This window comes from Gigantopelta aegis, chromosome 5 (genome assembly GCF_016097555.1).
Source record: "Gigantopelta aegis isolate Gae_Host chromosome 5, Gae_host_genome, whole genome shotgun sequence".
Taxonomy (NCBI): Eukaryota; Metazoa; Mollusca; class Gastropoda; order Neomphalida; family Peltospiridae; genus Gigantopelta; species Gigantopelta aegis.
Window position 1 is genome coordinate 998,206 of NC_054703.1, and position 19,375 is coordinate 1,017,580.

General features: G+C 35.0%; 1 protein-coding gene across 3 annotated transcripts in view; it reads right to left on the minus strand.

The window, feature by feature from the left end:
• LOC121373192 (interleukin enhancer-binding factor 2-like) overlaps nucleotides 1-19,375 on the minus strand; it is a 58,357-nt gene that overhangs the window by 36,921 nt on the left and 2,061 nt on the right. For all 3 annotated transcript variants that reach the window (XM_041499650.1, XM_041499648.1, XM_041499649.1), the window contains exons 3-10: nucleotides 19,161-19,220; nucleotides 18,577-18,619; nucleotides 16,065-16,121; nucleotides 14,519-14,647; nucleotides 13,625-13,727; nucleotides 12,225-12,290; nucleotides 11,684-11,800; nucleotides 8,940-9,018 (exon numbers count right to left, since the gene is read on the minus strand). In XM_041499650.1, coding sequence (XP_041355584.1) covers nucleotides 8,940-9,018; nucleotides 11,684-11,800; nucleotides 12,225-12,290; nucleotides 13,625-13,727; nucleotides 14,519-14,647; nucleotides 16,065-16,121; nucleotides 18,577-18,619; nucleotides 19,161-19,210 — 644 coding nt within the window. In that variant the 5' untranslated portion in view covers nucleotides 19,211-19,220. The remainder of the gene's footprint in view (nucleotides 1-8,939; nucleotides 9,019-11,683; nucleotides 11,801-12,224; nucleotides 12,291-13,624; nucleotides 13,728-14,518; nucleotides 14,648-16,064; nucleotides 16,122-18,576; nucleotides 18,620-19,160; nucleotides 19,221-19,375) is intronic.

Consider the following 19,375-nt stretch of genomic DNA (forward strand, 5'->3'; position numbering starts at 1 on the left):
ATTTTAAGTTGGCAAAATAATTTTACTACATTTTATTAGAAAATAACTGGTTTTCTGCCACTTATGAAGTTTAATAGATAATTTGTCAAAACTCTGTATTAACCCAGAACCAGCCCTGGAAAAGTACAGGAAGTATTCCGACTTGAATATGAAGAACACATAAAAGATCTGGAGGGTTATATAGACTATCTCCAAACCCAGCTTTGGGCTGCTACAAAGACCAGCACATGGGATGGTCTGATAGTCTGTTAGCATTCAAACAGACTCAAGCTGGTCGGGCTGCAAGAGAGACTCGCACATGGGATGGTCTGACAGCGTCTGTTAGCATTCAGAGGCATGCTGCTCGTGCTGCAAGAGAGACCAGCACATGAGATGGTCGGACAGCGTCTGTTAGCATTCAAACAGAGGCATGCTGCAGCAGCACCACTGATGAAGCTCGCCCACAGGTGTGTGGAACATACATACATAATCGTCCTTCAACTACCTCGGACGATCACGCTGTTTCATTGTCTACTGTAGAGCCTTTGAAATCTGGACAAAGGAGTAACTGCACAGTTTGTGATGCATTTAATGTCAGGTGTGAAATCCTTTTCACCGAATCCGACTCCTGCTACAGGTACACGTAAATGTCTTTTTAATAAAGTTAAGTCAAAATAATATAATAATAAAATAATAATAATAATTAAAAAAATGTATTTAAAATAATAATATACTAAAATAAATAAAATAATAATAATTATAATTATAATAATAAGGAACTATATAATAAGCAAGGCCATTTTATATTCCCTATCGTTGTGACTGCTTCTCTTTTGATTTGCCGACATTCTTCTTTGTTCTTACCCAATGCATCATCATTCGTCCATTCAACTACTAAAAGCGCAACTGTGTCAGTATGATGCAGTGGTTGGCAAAAAATGCAATCAGAAAAATAAACGCACGTTCTTAAAAACGCTAGGAAAAAAGGCAAGGAATTTAGAAAAATTCACATGGAGAATGAGAGGAATGTTGTTATCGAGATACATGATGGAATAACCAGGGAAAAGTTAAGAATGCAACAAAACACAACCAGCAAGAGAATAAAAGAAAGCAGCAAATATCAGATTCTGAATCTGATGAAGAAGCCATACATTTGCAGATGGAACTGCAAACCAAACTGCCCAAAGATTATTATACGTTTTTGGTTAATGATTATATAGCAGTTGCATATCAAAACAACTCGTATCCAGGACTTGTGGAATCGGTGGAAGAAGATGAACAAGCCACAGTGAAGTTTATGGCACCTTGTAAGAGACCAGGGACATTTCAGTGGCCACCTCGAGAGGACCGACAACTGGTAGTAAAACATTTTGTTATTCAGAAAGGATTCATCCCAGATTATGTTGGCTCTGGACGTCGGTGGTTTATTCCAAACCATCAAGAAACACAAAAACTGGTCAAATAACTGGCCATGTCGAAGAAACATGTGGATTTTCATGACACGCCACTGAATAAAAGTACATAACAGAACTGAAAATTACTTTGCTGAATACAATGTATTGTATATATCACATATAATTGTCATATTTAGAAAAGAACATGACTTTCTTGGTGTAACAAATGAACAGATATAAAAGGTGAGAAAAAGTAACCGAGTATTTTTCATCAAATATGTATTCATTTAAGATTTGACCACAATACTTTTTTGGTTCATGCACGTATGAACTGAAAAAAAAGGATGTGCACAGCGTATGATTTCGCGTAGAGGGTCATACATCTTCTTTTTCATTCATACTTGCATGCATGAACCAAAACAAAATTGTGGTGAAAAAACTTAAACCGTATGTAACTAGGTGTTATTTATATGCTAACTAATTGTTACTTAATTCTTTTTCATTAAACAGAATATATATATACTTAACTAATTCACTTTCCTACTAAATGTTATCATTTGGTTTGTACTGGAAAGTATTGACTACAGTGACATGACATGACCTGACAGTGACACCTGACTGACCAGGGTCATGCATGCTTTTCTTACTTTTTCATCACTTACTAACCCATCCTTGCTTACTCTTTTCTGAAAACTTCAAAGCATCAGACATATTTTATTCAGTACCAAGTGCTGATTCTAAGGGTTTCACAACCTCATCAATTGATGTAAATCAATGATATTATGTGATGCTGCTGGTGAGTTTATTATATATTTGTATATATGTTTTAGCACATGTTAATGATTGTTATGTATATGTATCTAGTCTACAACATCACATGGAAAACGATACTTGTAAATGTTATGTATTTTATTCTAGGTTTGATGTGATGGTAAAGAAATAAACCTGAATATATGTCGACCCACTGAGTTGTTAGTTCTGTCAACTACCCCAGAGGTTACATTATAATTAAATTTATATACATACTTTAATAATACATAACCGAATAATAAAAAAAAAAATTAGCTTTAAATATGCCTGTAGTATTGTTTGTGTAAACTTCATTGATACTTATGTCGCATAAGAACGCAAACGTTCATTCATTATTATTTTATTTGGTAAATGACGTAATTTTGTTAAGAGATACCATTTCCTCTAGCTGCTGCTGTGTGCATTTTTACGGATCATTTAGTTATATTGGAAGGAACTGTCCGATTCATGTTTAGTTTATATATTTTTTAATGTGAATGAAGGGAACGCGTCTAACATTTATGCTGTTGGGGGAACCGTTTAATTTTCGCCAACAGCTGTAGAACAATGCTTACAAGTAAGATACAGGTGTGTAGTTTCCTACATTTCTTTGTCCACCGACCAAGTCTCATTTCACGATTAGCGAAGAGGTTTGTTTAGGGGCTTTTTTGTTTTTTAAATCAATGTGTATACATGTCTACTCTTGTGTAGCATTTTCTATTAATTTATCGTATAATTTTTTTTTACTGCATTATATCATTCACGTGCGTTTCCTTCAAAATATCTAAATATGGCTGTAGTAGGCTTGGCTTAAACATTTTTCAGTTCATCGAAGTATGAACGAAAAAAGTAAGCACCTATGGACCAATCATATTTACTATAATGTAAGCCACGATTTCTAAAAATAGTTAGATTTCCGACACCTAATTTTTATGTAACTTTGTTTCCAATAGACATACCAAAATAAACTGTTTTGGAAAGATCTTTTTAAGGTCTATCATTTGCAGCTATAATTTAATTTCTCAAATGTAATTTTATATTTTCTATCTGGGGTTGCTAGTAATAGGAGCACTTTCGTCGTACTTGCAAGCCATGCTTACTTCAGATATGTCAGAGAGTAAGACTGGCATTGTAAACCTTCCCTCTGTAACTGTGTCGGTGTTCCAGGATATTGTCAAAATGTTTTTCTGCAAAATTAATCTTGTAAATGTGAACAACTTTGTTCAGATTTTAGATGCAGACAAAATGATGCAACATGATCACATCAAACCATTCAGTGGTACATGGATGTACGTGAAGGATGATTGGTAGAAATAGTTCTGCTTTCGCAAAAAAATAACATATGTCCGTACATGGGAATTAAAAATGCACTTTCGGTGCTTATGGTTTGAAAATCTATGGTAAGCAATATATTGCTCTCATGAAATTATGTAGGAGAGCAATTGCTGTCAGTGTCTAAATGGGGAAAACAACCTGCGAGGTGTCGTTAGATGTATCTATCAAAAAGGTAAGTTCAAGTTATTGAAGGCATGTCATATATAACAAAGAACTAAAATAACTACACTTACAAAAGGTACGAGATGTATAAAGTGAGGGGAAGAGGGTCGGAACTTTTTTTTTATGACACAAAGATTTAATTTGTTCACCATCAGCAATTCTAGGATAACATTTACAGTGGTCTGGACAACATTTACAGTGGTCTGGACCACAAATTATAATTTTACCCATTGGCTACCTGAATTTGGTGTAATCTCGCAAATTTTAATGTGACATTTTATTTATGCTGCAATGCCTGCAATTAAGAAAATGACCACAGCAAAACATTTGCCATGCAAAAATAGTGCCCAGTGGTCCTGCAATGCACGTGCTATGAACAGTCAACAGAATTCAATGACCTAGGTGGAACTCGCTTAATGCCAGTAATTTACATATATTTTCAATCATGTCCAATGGCGATGAGATTCAAATACTTAGTAATAACGGTGCAGTTACTTTTAATCTTTAAAAAAAAAATCAAAAATTGTCAACAAAATTACTGCAGAGACTGAAAAATTACGTGGCAATCTGAAAATAAAACTGCACTGAACATTTTGACTTGTCCACTGGACAACCACTGAGGTACACTGTATTTGTCCGAGGAGATTTTTACTTGTCAGGACAAATGGACAAGTGCTTATTTCGAACAGTGTCAGATATGGCTGGACATCACTGTGGAATTGGCAGTGCTAGAGTGGAAACCCACACAATCTACTGAAATCCAAGCCAACACATAGTTATTGTTGGTATTTATGGCATTTAAGGTACTTTCAGGAACCTTCATATTGCCAGTAAGAATGGGAACAACAGTACATGGTCTAGTAATAGGAGCACTGTCATCTTACTTCCAGGCAATGCTGAGTTCAGATATGACAGAGAGTAGGATTGGCATTGTAAATCTTCCCTCTGTATCTTTGTCAGTATATCAAAATGTTTTTCTACAGAATGAACCTTGTGAATGTGAACAAGAGATTTTAGATGCTGCTGAGATGATGCAAGTGGATCATATCAAACAATTCACAGAGAGTAGGATTGGCATTGTAAATCTTTCCTCTGTATCTTTGTTAGTATATCAAGATTATGAAGAAAAAAAAAATCTGTAGAATTAATCTTGTAAATGAGGACAACTGCATTGAGATTTTAGATGCTGCCGAGATGATGCAACTTGATCATATCAAACAACTCTGTAGCATGTACCAGAAGGAAGGTCTGGCAATCACTGATGAAAATAGTCTAAACTGATGGCTCTGTTAGTATTCCAAGATATCAGAACGAAAGTCTTGGACTAACTTCTCAAAACTGTCTAAACTGATGGAGACTTATGGAACTGGCATTGCAAACTTTCCCTCAATATCTTTGTTAGTATCTCAAGATATTGTCAAAATGTTTTAAGCAGAATGAATCTTGTGAATGTAAAGAACTGTGTTCAAATGTTAGACGTAGATGAAATGATGCAATTTGATCACATCAAACAACTCTGTAACATGTACCTGAAGGAAGGACTGGCAATCACTGCTGAAAACTGTCTAAATTGATGGAGACTTATGGAACCGGCACAGTGTTCAAATTTTAGACGCAGGCGAAATGATGCAACTTGAAGGATTATCAATAGTAATAGTTATCCCCCCCAAAATGTTTTTAAAAAATTATACATATATATTTTTTTATTTTTTTTTTACATGAGAATTAAAAATGCACTTATAAACAGTATGGTAGGTACCACTGTAACACAGAGCATATTGAACAAAGTACGGTATGTGTGTGTAGTTGTATTAAATATGGCTGGACGACACTGTGGAATTGGCAGTGCTAGAGTGGAAACCTAGACAAATGTACTGAAGTCTAAGCCAACACAAAATAGAAAATTCACCATTTAAATGTTCTCCAACAGATCATCAAAGGTAGACGTACTTTCAGTGACCTTTAGATTGTATTCAGGGCAGCAACTGGAAGTCATCTCGTCCTAGTAAATAAAATACTTCTAAACTTTCACCAAGAGATTAATAAAGGTACTTTCAGTGACCATCTAATTGCCAGCAAGATATGACAGAGTAGGATTGGCATTGTAAACCTTCCCTCTGTATCTTTGTTAGTATATCAAGATTATGTCAAAATGTTTTTCTGTAGAACTAATCTTGTAAATGAAGACAACTGCATTCAGATTTTAGATGCTGCCGAGGTGATGCAACTTGATCACATAAAAAAACTCTGTAACATGTACCTGAACAAAAGTATCATACTAACTGCTGAGAACTATATAAACTGATGGAGACTTTTGGAACTTGACAGATTTTCTGAAGCACAAAAAAAGATGCCCAGCTCTCCAAGGCAGAACTTGCACAAGTCACATCAAAAGATGGCAAGAATTAGGAAAGCATCTGGTCATCCCAGATCCTAGACGTTATTAAGCAAACAGGAACGAGGACTCACTCTGCCTATAGCCAAATTAGTCGATTGCTATATTTTATACAGCGTAGCTACATTTAACTACGGTACTAAAATTTTATTTTAAAATAACCAGTTTTCTGGAATAGCTCTGGGCAAGCAGAAAATTTCGTCAAATTGTCCATGAAACTTCAATAATGGTAAAAACCCACTTTATTTTTCAAAAAAATATCAATAATTACCGTAAATGTTTTCGCCAAATTAAAACGAAATTCGCCAGTTGCTTTTTAAAATTCGCAACCGGCGAATCTAGCAAGTGCCAGAGCTAGCCCTGATTTTTAAAATGATTTGCTGGAAGTACTCTAGTACAAATGTAGAAATTGGCCAAGACAAAATTCTTTCCAGTGTTAGCCCATAACAAGAATGGATAAGAAGGTAAAAATATACAACCGACTGGCATTATCCTAAGAACTTTCAAGACTTTGGTTCCAAAGAGCTCTAAATTATACACAATAAAACCAAAGAAATGAGTGAGAGTAACATGGACTAGCAGAAGTTGGAATTTGGAACTGAAGAAAGGAAGGAAGGAAGGAAAGAACGAATATGTACAACACTTGAGCACCTTTTTAACCACGGCCGTTTGATGTTTAACCTACGCGTCAAGACACTAATCTAGAATTGAAAAAGCAGAAGTGACTTCTCCCTACCTAGGAGAAGGGGGAGAAGTTTGATAAAAATGGGTGAAGTGAACATTTATCGGTACATTTTGTAATGTTTCGCCAGTTTCTGTGTTTAATCGGAAAAATTCAGAATTTTAATCTGATCTAATTGTAGTATTTCCACACAAAATTGTATGTTTTATTAAAAATGTGATATTATTAAATAGTTGATAATGTGCCATTGTTAAAATTAAAGTAATAATTAGTATTTTCTGGCATTACTGAAATGAAGGTGGCTACGACATGTATTTAATCTCTTCACAGCAGAAACTAGCATGAGAATTAATATTTGTTGGTTGATTTTTGATAATAAATTGAACAAGGTAAAACACTATTTCATCAAATCAATCGTACCTTACAGTGCGTATACTCAGAAACCATTTCCTGTTTCACGATTTCTTTAGGGTACAAATTAAAAACTGTTCGACATACAGCGACAAGGTGCCAAGTGAGCTACGACAGTAAACAAGTCGGGGTCTTGACATCTTCGTTTTTAAAATTGGATTAAGTCCAAAATACTGCTAATAACTTGGCGACTTGACCTGACTTTCGGTAAAAAAAACCCACTCATTTTAACAGCAAGATTAGGGCCTGATCTTTATTTCGACATCTGGTCGACAGAAAGTTTGTTTTGTTTAACGACACCACTAGAGCATATTGATTTATTAATCATTTGGATGTCAAACATACGGTCATTTTGAGTCATAGAGATGAAACCCGCTACATTTTTCCATTAGTAGCAAGGGATCTTTTATATGCACTATCCCACAGACAGGATAGCATATACCACAGCCTTTGATATACCAGTCGTGGTGCACTGGCTAGAGAGAGGAATAGCCCAATAGGCCCACCGACGGGGATTGATCCTAGACCAACCGCAAATCAAGCGAGCGTTTTCCCACTGGGCTACGTCCCACCATCTCTTGTCGATAGATGAAGAGAGGACTACCCACTGTTGAAGAAAGCAAGACCTGGTATATATTCTTACACTTCATCCCTAAAAACAAAACCTACAGCCACTGCTGAATATACGTCTCCTATGGACTGCAATGAGAAAGTATGTTACCATCACATCGCTGAAAGGGTTGAAGAAATCCCCTCCAATAAAAAGTCACAGTAAAGAAAAATAACAGTTTATTTAAATGTATACAGTCTGGATGCAACATTAGTTACCGACATAAGAAACTGCTGTGTTTTACAAAAGAAAGAATCAGGAAGTTCGACCGGACGAATGCTTAAAACATAAACAAATGGAGAATGTGTTATCTATTCTGTACATCCCATTCTTTAAATAGTGGTGAGAATTTCTGTTTCTTCTTTTCTTTTCTTTTTTCATGTTTTGTGTCACCAACTGTTTTAACTTTACCATAGGACAATTCCAAAAATAATCCTATGGACAACAAAGGGAGTGGTGTGTCGGTGTCTGCATGTGTGTGTGTATGTTTCACATCCCTAAGCTACAGAATATTAATTTTCCTTCTAAATATGCTTAAAACAAGAATCCTGAGAGTAATGTTAAAGCAATACATGTCAATGTTCCCTACCAGGCCAACAAATGTTCTCATTTCTAAATTCAAGGGCCATAACTCTGTGAAAAATGGGTAAATCAACAAGACAGTCAAAACTGATCTGTAATGGTACATGATAAAGCTATAAAAAAAATTTCAGCTCAATATCTCAAGGAAATGTGAAAAAAATGCTGTTTAAAACTATGCGAAAAATGTATTTACGCGAAACTGAAGAACGGTCCACATGAGATGGTGTGCCATGGAGACACTGTAGATATTATATCCAGTATAAAGTTAAAGTTTGTTTAACGATACCACTGAGCACACTGATTTATTAATCATCGGCTATTGTATGTTAAACATTTGGTAATTTTGACACAGTCTTAGAGAGGAAACTCGCTACATTTTTCCATTAGTAGCAAGGGATCTTTTATATGCACAGGATGGCACATACCACAGCCTTTGATACACCAGTCATGGTGCACTGGCTAGAACAAGAAATAGCCCAATGGGCCACTGACAGGGATCAATCCTAAACCGATCCTGCATTAGACTACGTCTCGCCGTCGTGTGAAGAGAAAAGCAGTGTGTATGAGATATTGCGTCCAGCATGGCACCAGCCAACTCACCTAGAATGAACCGCGTTTTCCTCAAACCAGCGGGCATGTCGCACTGCTGCCAAATGACCATGCATCACCTTCCCATCCACTGAAAAAACACCAACAGTCGTGTTACTAGAGGTCTTGTAAAACCCCTAACAAGAATTGTTGCAATGGCCGACAATCATTAAAAACACGGTTCATACACCTTTAAAAAAAAAAAAATTCCATACTGTTTAAAAACCTTTTCAAAAACACATTCAACCATTTTCCAGACTTACTTTTCACAACTTCCAAATGTACACTGCGCAAGTGTATAAAATTGAAAAGTCCAGATTAGTTTCCGAATGTTAACAATTGCGTGTAAAAGGAGATCGCATTCGGACAACGTTATGCAAGTTACTAAAATTTGCTCGTTTTCAAAACTTTCAAAACTTGGACATCAAAATTGTTTTTCCCATACTTTTTCCAAGACCAGGAAAATTAAAAATATAAATTCCATAATTTTTAAGGATTTACAGACTGAGTACGAACCCTATTAAAAACAAACCAGTCTGCTAAAAATTGTGAGAACAATTTAGTTCAGCTTTTGCGTTCACGTAAAATCTAATTATGTGTAATTAAACAACAAGAGGCCTAGTGGTCTATAGGGCTCCACTAATTATGTGTAATTAAACAACAAGAGGCCTAGTGGTCTATAGGGCTCCACTAATTATGTGTAATTAAACAGCAAGTAACGGTTATTGAAATAAGCTCTAGTCCATTTTTAAGGGTAATCCGTATTACTAGCTAGCTCTGGCAGTCGCCAAATTCGCCAATTTTAGTTACAACTGGCGAATTTTATTTTAATTTGGCGAAATAATTTCACTTAATAATTGATATTGTGTAAGAAAATAACTGGGGTTTTGTCATTTTTGAAGTTTACTAGATAATTTGGCCAATTTGTCTGCACACCCTGAGCAAGCCCTGGACCATATTATCCCGTTTCAACATCACAGACTCGTTTCACTATATTGTAACTTTACTCAAATGTGTTACAGGTTTGTAGATTATCCAAACTTAGTTTCCATTATAATGGATTGAAACTACGGTCTGTGACTTTAATAATGACAATCATTAAAAACTAATCAGTTTTTCGTTTGCCCATTTAATTTAATTTACATAGTTATAACAGATTACACAAAAAAACTATTCACTTCAGGGAACATTTTGTTTCTAAAACTTTACTTAGCGACCATTGGTGATGAGTTGAAAATTGAGTAGCAACTATTATTTAATATTTTAGAATTGTGTACCAACGACTGAAATTTGCACAGCAAATTGTGACACAATAATGCCCAAAATGTTCCCTAAAGTTACTGAATTTGTTCTGCACTATCCATAAATACTTTAACCTTTTTAAGGATACAGCGACATAAATGCCACCATAGGAAATTGGGTAGAGCAACAAAATTGTTGTTTCGAACAGACTTGTTTGTAAATGTATTAGCAATGTGCTTTTTATTTGTTAGATCTCCCTACTTGGTGCAATCAAATGTGGCACTGTATCAGCATACACTATAAGTACCACATGACTGGCACGTGTATTTTCAGTGAAAAATAAAAAGTGAAATTCATCAGAATTATTTTCCCCAATAGTTTAAGGAAGGAAATGATTTATTTAACAACACACTTAACACATTTTATTTATGGTGTGAGATATAAGTTTACGGACCACACAGATATTTAGAGAGGCAACCCGCTGCCGCCACTTCAATGGGCTACTCTTTTTGATTAGCAGTAAGGGTTCTTTTATATATGCACCATCCCACAGACAGGATAGTACATACCACAGCCTTTGATATACCAGTTGTGGTGCACTACATGGAAAAAGAAATAGCCCAATGGGTCCACTGATGGGATCAAACCCAGACTGATTGTGCATCGTTCGAGCGTTTTACCACTGGGCTAAGTCCCACTCCTTTTAGTCAAAGACAAAATTAATGTACACAGCAATAAAAGCCATTTTGTTGTAAACATGTGCAACAGCAATGGAGAACATTCTCGTAGATCGGTAAGGAAAAGACAAATAAATAAAAACTATCAGATTTTACGTCGAATAATGGAGGCAAATGAATGATTCATTACAGTAATAATGACATATACAAAAATCAACAAATATCAGGGCTTCTAGATTATGGTAGCCCCACTCCCATGACTAGTGATATTCTGTGATGGTCTAGTAAATAATTACTGAAAAAAACTTGTCAAATATATATATATATATATATATATATATATATATATTTTGTAAATATGAATATTCTTCCCCCTCTTTCCACCCCAATCTAAGGATTTTTAAGCTCAATCTCCCTCTTTAGGTGACATATCTGATTACTAGTATTAGTAAAATTGTAATTATTTAAAGTAGGGCTAGTGAATATTTAATCATGACTAGTAAATTTTTTAAATCACTGATCCCATGGCTAGTGGATTTTTATAAAATTTTAGAAGCCGTGCAAATATTCTGAGGAATTAAATGTTTCATCTACCATACACGTTACTGGTGCATTGTGATGATGAACATCTGGTGCAACTATAAACCAAGTTTCACTGATCTTGGATTTATGGTTTGTGAGAAAGTGATCTAACCACAAAACATTATCACAAAAGTTGATGCCATCTCCACCAGAAAAGTAATACTATTACCATATCTCGTCTTTTTTTTTATCTTTTTAATTATATATAATAAATATTCTAATAAATATTTTTTTTTTAAATAACACAAAACTCACTGTGCAGGGCTGGGTCGAGTTTCTTGAGATTCGGCGGAATGGTGGCTACGAGACATTTGACGCTAGCGTCAGCTGAACTTATCTCAAAACCTGTGTCATTAGTCAGCATACTCAAAACTGAAATATAAATCAGACAAGACATGACAAATGTATCATAAACAGAAAAAGGAGAGGAAATATATGAGATGAGTGTGTGTCACAGAGACAGAGACACAGAGAGAGGGAGAGACACAGAGGGAGGGAGAGGGAGAGGGAGGGAGAGAGAGAGAGAGAGAGAGAGAGAGAGAGAGAGAGAGAGAGAGAGAGAGAGAGAGAGAGAGAGAGAGAGAGAGAGAGAGAGAGAGAGAGAGAGAGAGAGAGAGAGAGAGAGAGAGAGAGAGAGAGAGAGAGAAGGAGGAAATGATTGAGATTCTGTTGTTTGAATTTCATTTCTCTAGTAAATTACAACCTAACAAATCCTGACATCAAGCACTGTAAACTTTAATTAACTGTAAATTATTCAAAGGAATACACTCAGACTTGGGAGAATAAAAAGAATTACCTTCGTTGGGATCTTGAACCTTCAGTTCTTCCAATACCTTATTTCCAAGAGCAGCCACTGCCTCCTCTGAAAATACACACATAATCAAGTCAATTATTGACACAATTAAACTTAAAGGTTTGTTTTCTTTAGCACCACTTGAGCACACGCATTTATTAATCATCGGCTATTGGATGTCAAACATCTGGTAATTTATGTACCGTCATTAGCAGCAAGGGAATTGGGCATCCGTTAAACCAGTGTTAAATTTTGACAAAAACCACGCCGAGTGGGTACACATTTATAATTTTTACTCACATATATTCCCTTGAATGTTTTATAAATACATAAAATAATGTTCATATTTGAATCGGTAAGTATTATTTTCGTGGATTTTTCTAATATTCATATTTTAAATCAGTTACTGTTAATAAAAATTAGGGAAAATATTGAAAAAAGTCACATTTACGTACAGGAATTTATGGTCAGCTGTCCAGTATTTATGCCAATTATTCTCGATAACAGTGGTTTTCTGACCAGAATTTTTAAAAACCCACCTATGATTCATATCCCAATATTTGGTGATTTTAGTTGTTGGTAAAACAATCAAAATTTGTTATCAAATTAGCTATCACTATCAGCTATTGTGTTGCCATTGACGTCAAGCGAAAATCACCTTTTCAATTCAAAATTCCATTGACAAAAACAATGTAGAAGTAGTTCATTTTGTTTAACGACACCACTAGAGCACATTGATTTATTCATCATCAGCTATTGGATGTCAAAAACATGGTCATTTTGACAGTCATAGAGAAGAAACCAGCTATATTTTTTTCATTAGTAGCAAGGGATCTTTTATATGCACCATCCAACAGACAGGATAGTGCATACGACTGTCTTTGATATACGAGTTGTGGTGTACTGGTTGGGACAAGAAACAACCTAATGGGCCCACCAACGGGGATCGATCCTAGGCCGACCGCGCATCGAGCAATCGCTTTACCACTGGGCTACGTCAAGCCACTTGAAAAAACAAAATCAAGACACAAAAAACTGAGCTGTCTTCCGTTTCCTGTTAATAAAGTCTTTCCGGTGAATGTCGTGTGCAAAACAGCAGGAAATATGAATTGGGGAATGCACTGTACAGTGAGTGTGTACAGTATGTCGACTGACGTGACATTGGGCGAAATATTTCGCCTGCAGTAGTCAGAAGGTTAAACAAGATACCGATAAGGTTGTACATGAGATTTCATACGTCTTTGTCTTGACATGGTTATTTTATTTTCGAAATTGGATTAGGTCCAAAACAGTAAGACAATTTCTCAGTACTGTTAATCCTTTGGCGACTCGAGTTAATTTTTGTCGAAAGCCAGCTAGAGTATTGTCTGCTTTTAGTGAAAGCTGGTAGTGGGGAGACTTACTGGTTGGAAGTGTTTTAAACATGACGACAATGTCGGCAATGTTGCAACTAGCCATCATTGTCCCTTTCTTGAACGAACCCACTTGTCGCACTTCTTCCAGTTGCTTCAAAAGACAGAAAAATTCATCAAGAACATTTTATCGTTTTTTGGTGTCTAAATGGTTATTTTCACATTTGGTTCAGCAAGACAGCAAGAATACAGTTTGTTTTGTTAAACGACACCAGTAGAGCATATTGATATGATTCATTATGGCTATTGGTTGTCAAACACTTGATCATTCCGACAGACTAAGACATGAAACCTGCTTTATTTTTCAATTAGTTAAAAAGTTTGTTTTGTTTAATGACACCACTAGAGCACATTGATCAATTAATCATCAGCTATTGGATGGCAAACATTTAGCAATTCTGTTACGTAGTCATCAAAGAAAATTGGATAACATTTTTTTGCATTAGTTGGAATGAGAAAAAAAACAGCGAGTTGAATGGATCCACTGAGGTGGTTTGATCCTACGATTCAAGCACCTCAGCCGAGCACTCAATCGACTGAGCTAGATTCCGCCCTAAAAGAGATATCCACATATGCTACTCCTGATGAATATGCAGTGTGTTAAGATTATCAAAAATTTAAATGGTTCAAATCTTAAATCTGTGGCTGTTGGGATGTTCGGACCAGTGTATTGAAATAGAAGGAAATACCATTGGTGAGAGGTCAGATTAAATTGAATTTTTTATTTATTGCAAACTAGTGTTTCATTGGAAATAGTATGTATTGTATTATATTGCAAACTCCAATACTTTAAGAAAGAAAAATATCATATCTATTAACAGACTTTATTGTTGTCGTGTGCTGTGTAATAGGATAAAGAAACTAAGTATTATAAAGAGACGTTACAGCTGCATCGAACGAGCCCGGGACGATGACGAGGTTGTCGAGAATACTCTGCATCTTGGTGACGAGAGCGAGGATAGATGCCTGCTCCACGGCATTCGGTGTCAGGTCATTGTTCCTCTTCAGCAAGGCCTATACCAACAACAACAAAAAAGTTTGTTTGGTTTAACAACACCACTGGAGCACATTGATTAAAAAAACAATCAATTGAATGGGTCCACCGAGGTGGTTCGATCCTGCGACGCAAGCACCTCAAATGAGCACTCAACCGACTGAACAAAAACACACAGTTACACAAGTGACAAGCTGTACAAAATACATCAGTGTGCAATTCTGACAAGAGTCCGGGAGCCCAAGGCTCGCAAGAATCATATAGAACTCTCTAGCTTGACTAGCATACGAGCCCGCATGGCTCGTAAAAGTCCTTACGACACTTAAACTTTTTAAACCAAAATCAGTTATATTATAAAATATTTCATACCAGTGTATGTGTGTGATAAATGAAATTAATCATACAAATTGGTAACATAACATTTATAATACATAATATTAACACTGATGACCAAATATTTTCCCATCATTGTTTTGGCTTTGTACACAATAAATACAACATATTCAGTCATATTTTGGGTGTGTTATTGGGTGTTAGGTTGCTCTTTTATTTCCGCAATATCTATAGCAACAAAAAAACATTGATTTATTTGTTGTAATCTGTAAAACATGGTTTATTATAAATGTTATAAAATACTTTGAAACAAATGTGTGTAATACAAGATTTGCTTCAGTATTACATTAAATTTTACCATAAATATTACCTGTAACAATAAAACCAACAAAATATGGTGGGAACAAAAGAATAAAATAAGTTAAGGAATTGACACTATTGTCCTAACCAAATTGTTAACAACTACGAAAAATTACTCTCCTACTCTCCTTTAATTGCCGTTAAATTTCCTCCAAAGTTTGTCCAGACACAAATCTTGAAAAAACCATTACAATGACATAGATTCCATATACCAGATGATAACCATGTCACCTATATCGACTTCGCTGAAAGCGCATAGGGGAAAAAGCATGTAATTTTGTATCAGCTGCCATTTTGACTTTTTATGGAATATTCTTCAAGAGGGGTGAAAGGATAGGACTTAACAACGTCATAACATGTTATGATATAAAAGCAAACGTGATGACGTCACATTATTTTTTTATTATTATTATTATTATTATTATTTTAATGATACCACTAGAGATCATTGATTTCATATTAATTGTGTCACATACTTTGGAGGCTTTCACCCCTCTTGAAGAGTATTCCATAAACAAGCAACATGGCAGACGGCAGAAAACTGCATGTATTTTTCCCTATGCAATCTCAGCAAAGACAATATCGGCGACATCGTTGCAGTCTCGTGTGTGGAATCTGTATATTTGTAGTGGTTTTTTTGCGATTTGTGTCTGGACAAACTTTGGAGGAAATCTAACGGTAATTAAAGGTAGGAGAGTAGTTTTTTGTAGTTGTTAACAATTTGGTTCGGACAATAATTGTTACCTCAGTAAAAGCCTTCTCATCTGGAACTGGTCTCGCCTTGGGAAATGCAGACTCACACTGAAAAAACAACAAAAATAATACCAGGTGTTAAGTATAACATTTTAACAGAATTATTGTAAAGTGTTAAAGGGGAAATAAACTAAAACACGAGCCTTATGTGTTGGAAAGATGCATACCCTGACCACCAACACATTTAAGAAATGAAATGTGTGTAATTTTAGAGTTAATAAAAAAACGTGATTATTCCTCCTAACCGGGGGCAGGCATTTTGTTTTCGTCGCGTCCAGTAATCTAGCTTGGGGCGAAGTGATGTCAGCTCCTACCAACTCCTGTATGCACAATGTAAACAAATGCGGTAATTTATGACAAGGTGTTTCCCTTTGATCAACCTGACTTGTAAAACAACATAAATGACTTGATAATATAATAAACTATTTAACTAAATATATTTCAATTTGCATTAACAGAACGAAATGGGGTTAAGTATTTCTCACTCTTAAAAAATACATACTAGTAGGCGATGTTGGAGCAAAAACGACCACTCACGACAACAGTGATAATTTTCTTCTCTTTGGGACTACATAATTGGTAAATTCTTTGATTTTAGATGGGAAAGTCTACTTAAGAGTTTTATTGAATTATTTACAATAATAAAGCATGACGGCTGATAATGTCCATTACCATTTTAGGGGTAGCAGGTTATATCATCATACCCTGTGATGTTCATAATATTGGTACATATTTTTTGTGTCTAGACGATGGTAATTAATTACTTCGTCTCGTTACCTGCCAAATATACACCCGCCAATCAGGTGGAGGCAACTACACGATAGACCAATTAACTAAAAAACCCACTTCAGTACGTAGGTTACTGCATGGACAAAACATGATAGTTATATTTCGACAACTTTGACAATGGTCGTTTATTCTGTATTGAAAAATAATACGTACTTATTGCTGGCTTACTGGGATATTATAACAGAACTTTGCGATGCACGCTTGCTTTATCATCACTAAAAATTAAGGTATGTTTGTTTCTTCAGTTCTATGACTAATTCCTGACGTGAAGCATTAAGTATTACCTAACCACCGGCTCACCAGAGGGCATATTCACTGCGATCGAACAAAATGGCTGCACCCGTTATATATAATAGCCGTCACATTTAACTGTTTTATTAATTACAAGGCCAAATTATCTTTAAAAAAATGCTGAAACCTTCCATTATTTTAAAGAAACTGTCAATCATTATATAAAATTACTTCAAATTAAAATTAAATTCACCAGTTGTGCTTAAAATTCGCAATTGACGAATTTGACAAATTGCAGAGCTAGCCCTGTTCTATTAATTAAATATAATAATATACATGTACTTGTTGATATTAAGCAATAATGTGCATTATATATCATTGCATATGCATACCAGTCAAAAAGCCTTGATCAAGCATTCCTTTAACGCTGCAATCAAACCCCTCTATCCTAAAACACTCTTTATTAAAGCTTTTAGCTCACTTCGCCATACAATAACATCCAATACAAAAAATAGAATGGCACATTACAGGAATTTTTTTTATTAACTTACAAGTATGATCTAAAATTGTAAAGGTTTAGATATTGGAATACTCCAGGGCTAGCTCTGCCAATTGCGAATTTTAAAAACAACTTGCGAATTTTATTATAATCTGGCGAAAAAATTACATGTAATAATTGATATTTTGTTAGAAAATAACTCTGTTTCTGCTATTTTTTAAGTTTTATTGATAATTTGGCGAAATTGTTTGCTCACCCAGAGCTAGCTCTATATACTCAAAATCAACTTTAAGACTTCCAGTTGGAAGCATACGAACAAAGCGTGACTGGTAAAATATACTGCGCTACGCTTATTAAACATTGAGAATAGCAGTTTAATGGTTAGTACTGGTCGATGTCAGTGTCGACAATTTCTGTTTCCAAAGTAACATTGGAAAATCCAGTTTAATTATAATAATTAAATACACTATTTGCAGGTAAATAATGTTCTGGGGACAAATCAGGAATTCCGTTTCAGATAGGTGTTTCCGCGATTCCGTAACCACTGAAAATCAGTGCCTCTAACAATGGTAATGAAATTTTGCCGACATACTGCCAAATACAATTGGTTCTGTCAAATCAGGAGGCTGCAAGATTCAGATGAAAAACGTTGAACATAAAATTCATATTTCCATAATACACACATTGGTGACAAAATGGTACTTTTTAGGGCTAGCTCTTGGTTAGCAGAAAATCCCGCCAAATTATCCATTTAACTTCAAAAATTGCAGAAAACCAGTTATATTTTAATCAAAATATTGATCAATTATTTCATGAAAGTATTTCGCCAAATTAAAATAAAATTTGCCAAATGTGTTTGAAATTCACAATTGGCGAGTGCTAGGGCTAGCCCTGCTTTTGAAGGGATTAACAGTATTTTAATATTAGGTCACTCAGATCATTTGCAATTTTGTGTTTTTGCAACATTCTGTCAAAACACCTTACCTGAACTAGATCAAATGGGATGTGAGGAATAAATGACCGAAACCTGAAAAGAAAAAGAAAATTGAAATTATCAAAAATGTGCATGTAAAAACAACATTTTAAGTGTGCATTACTAAATATATTTATAATTCATAAAATCATCAATGTATGTTTAACAATTATCTCCTACAATTAAAAATGAATTTTTGGGCATCAAAAAGAGGTATTGGTGTGAGAAAAAGAAAGAAAAAACCTACAAATTGATTGATCCCACAGACCTTTGTATATGATAGTGAAAAATGTACTATTCACATCACAAACAATTCCTGTACATTAAACTACTAAAACTATTGTGCACGTGTACTTGGAAAAACTGTGGAAAATACAAATATCACTGATAAACTCATATTAAATTTAGCATAAAAATGACTGTGTAGTTTGTTTAAAATTAATTATATGGGTAGTATGGTAGAAATGCTGCCAGGTGGGCAAATAAGTACTATTTAATACATGAATATTTACATGTAACATGTATCTGTATTTATATGCATGTACACACATCTCCTTTTGAGCCTACAATGTAAACACATGTAAAATAAACTTACGGCATCCCAGGTCGAATATGTGGTGGCCCCATTCTCATATGACCTCGCATAGGTGGACCTCTGTAAGAAAAGAAAACAAAGCTCCAATAAACTTAACAAATTTATTACATATAATAGTGTTTTTCCTAGAAATTTGGCAAGGCACAGTAGACTAAACAATTTTTGAAAATATTTACCATTTTCAGGGCACAAATTTTTTTTCCGCACCCCACTAT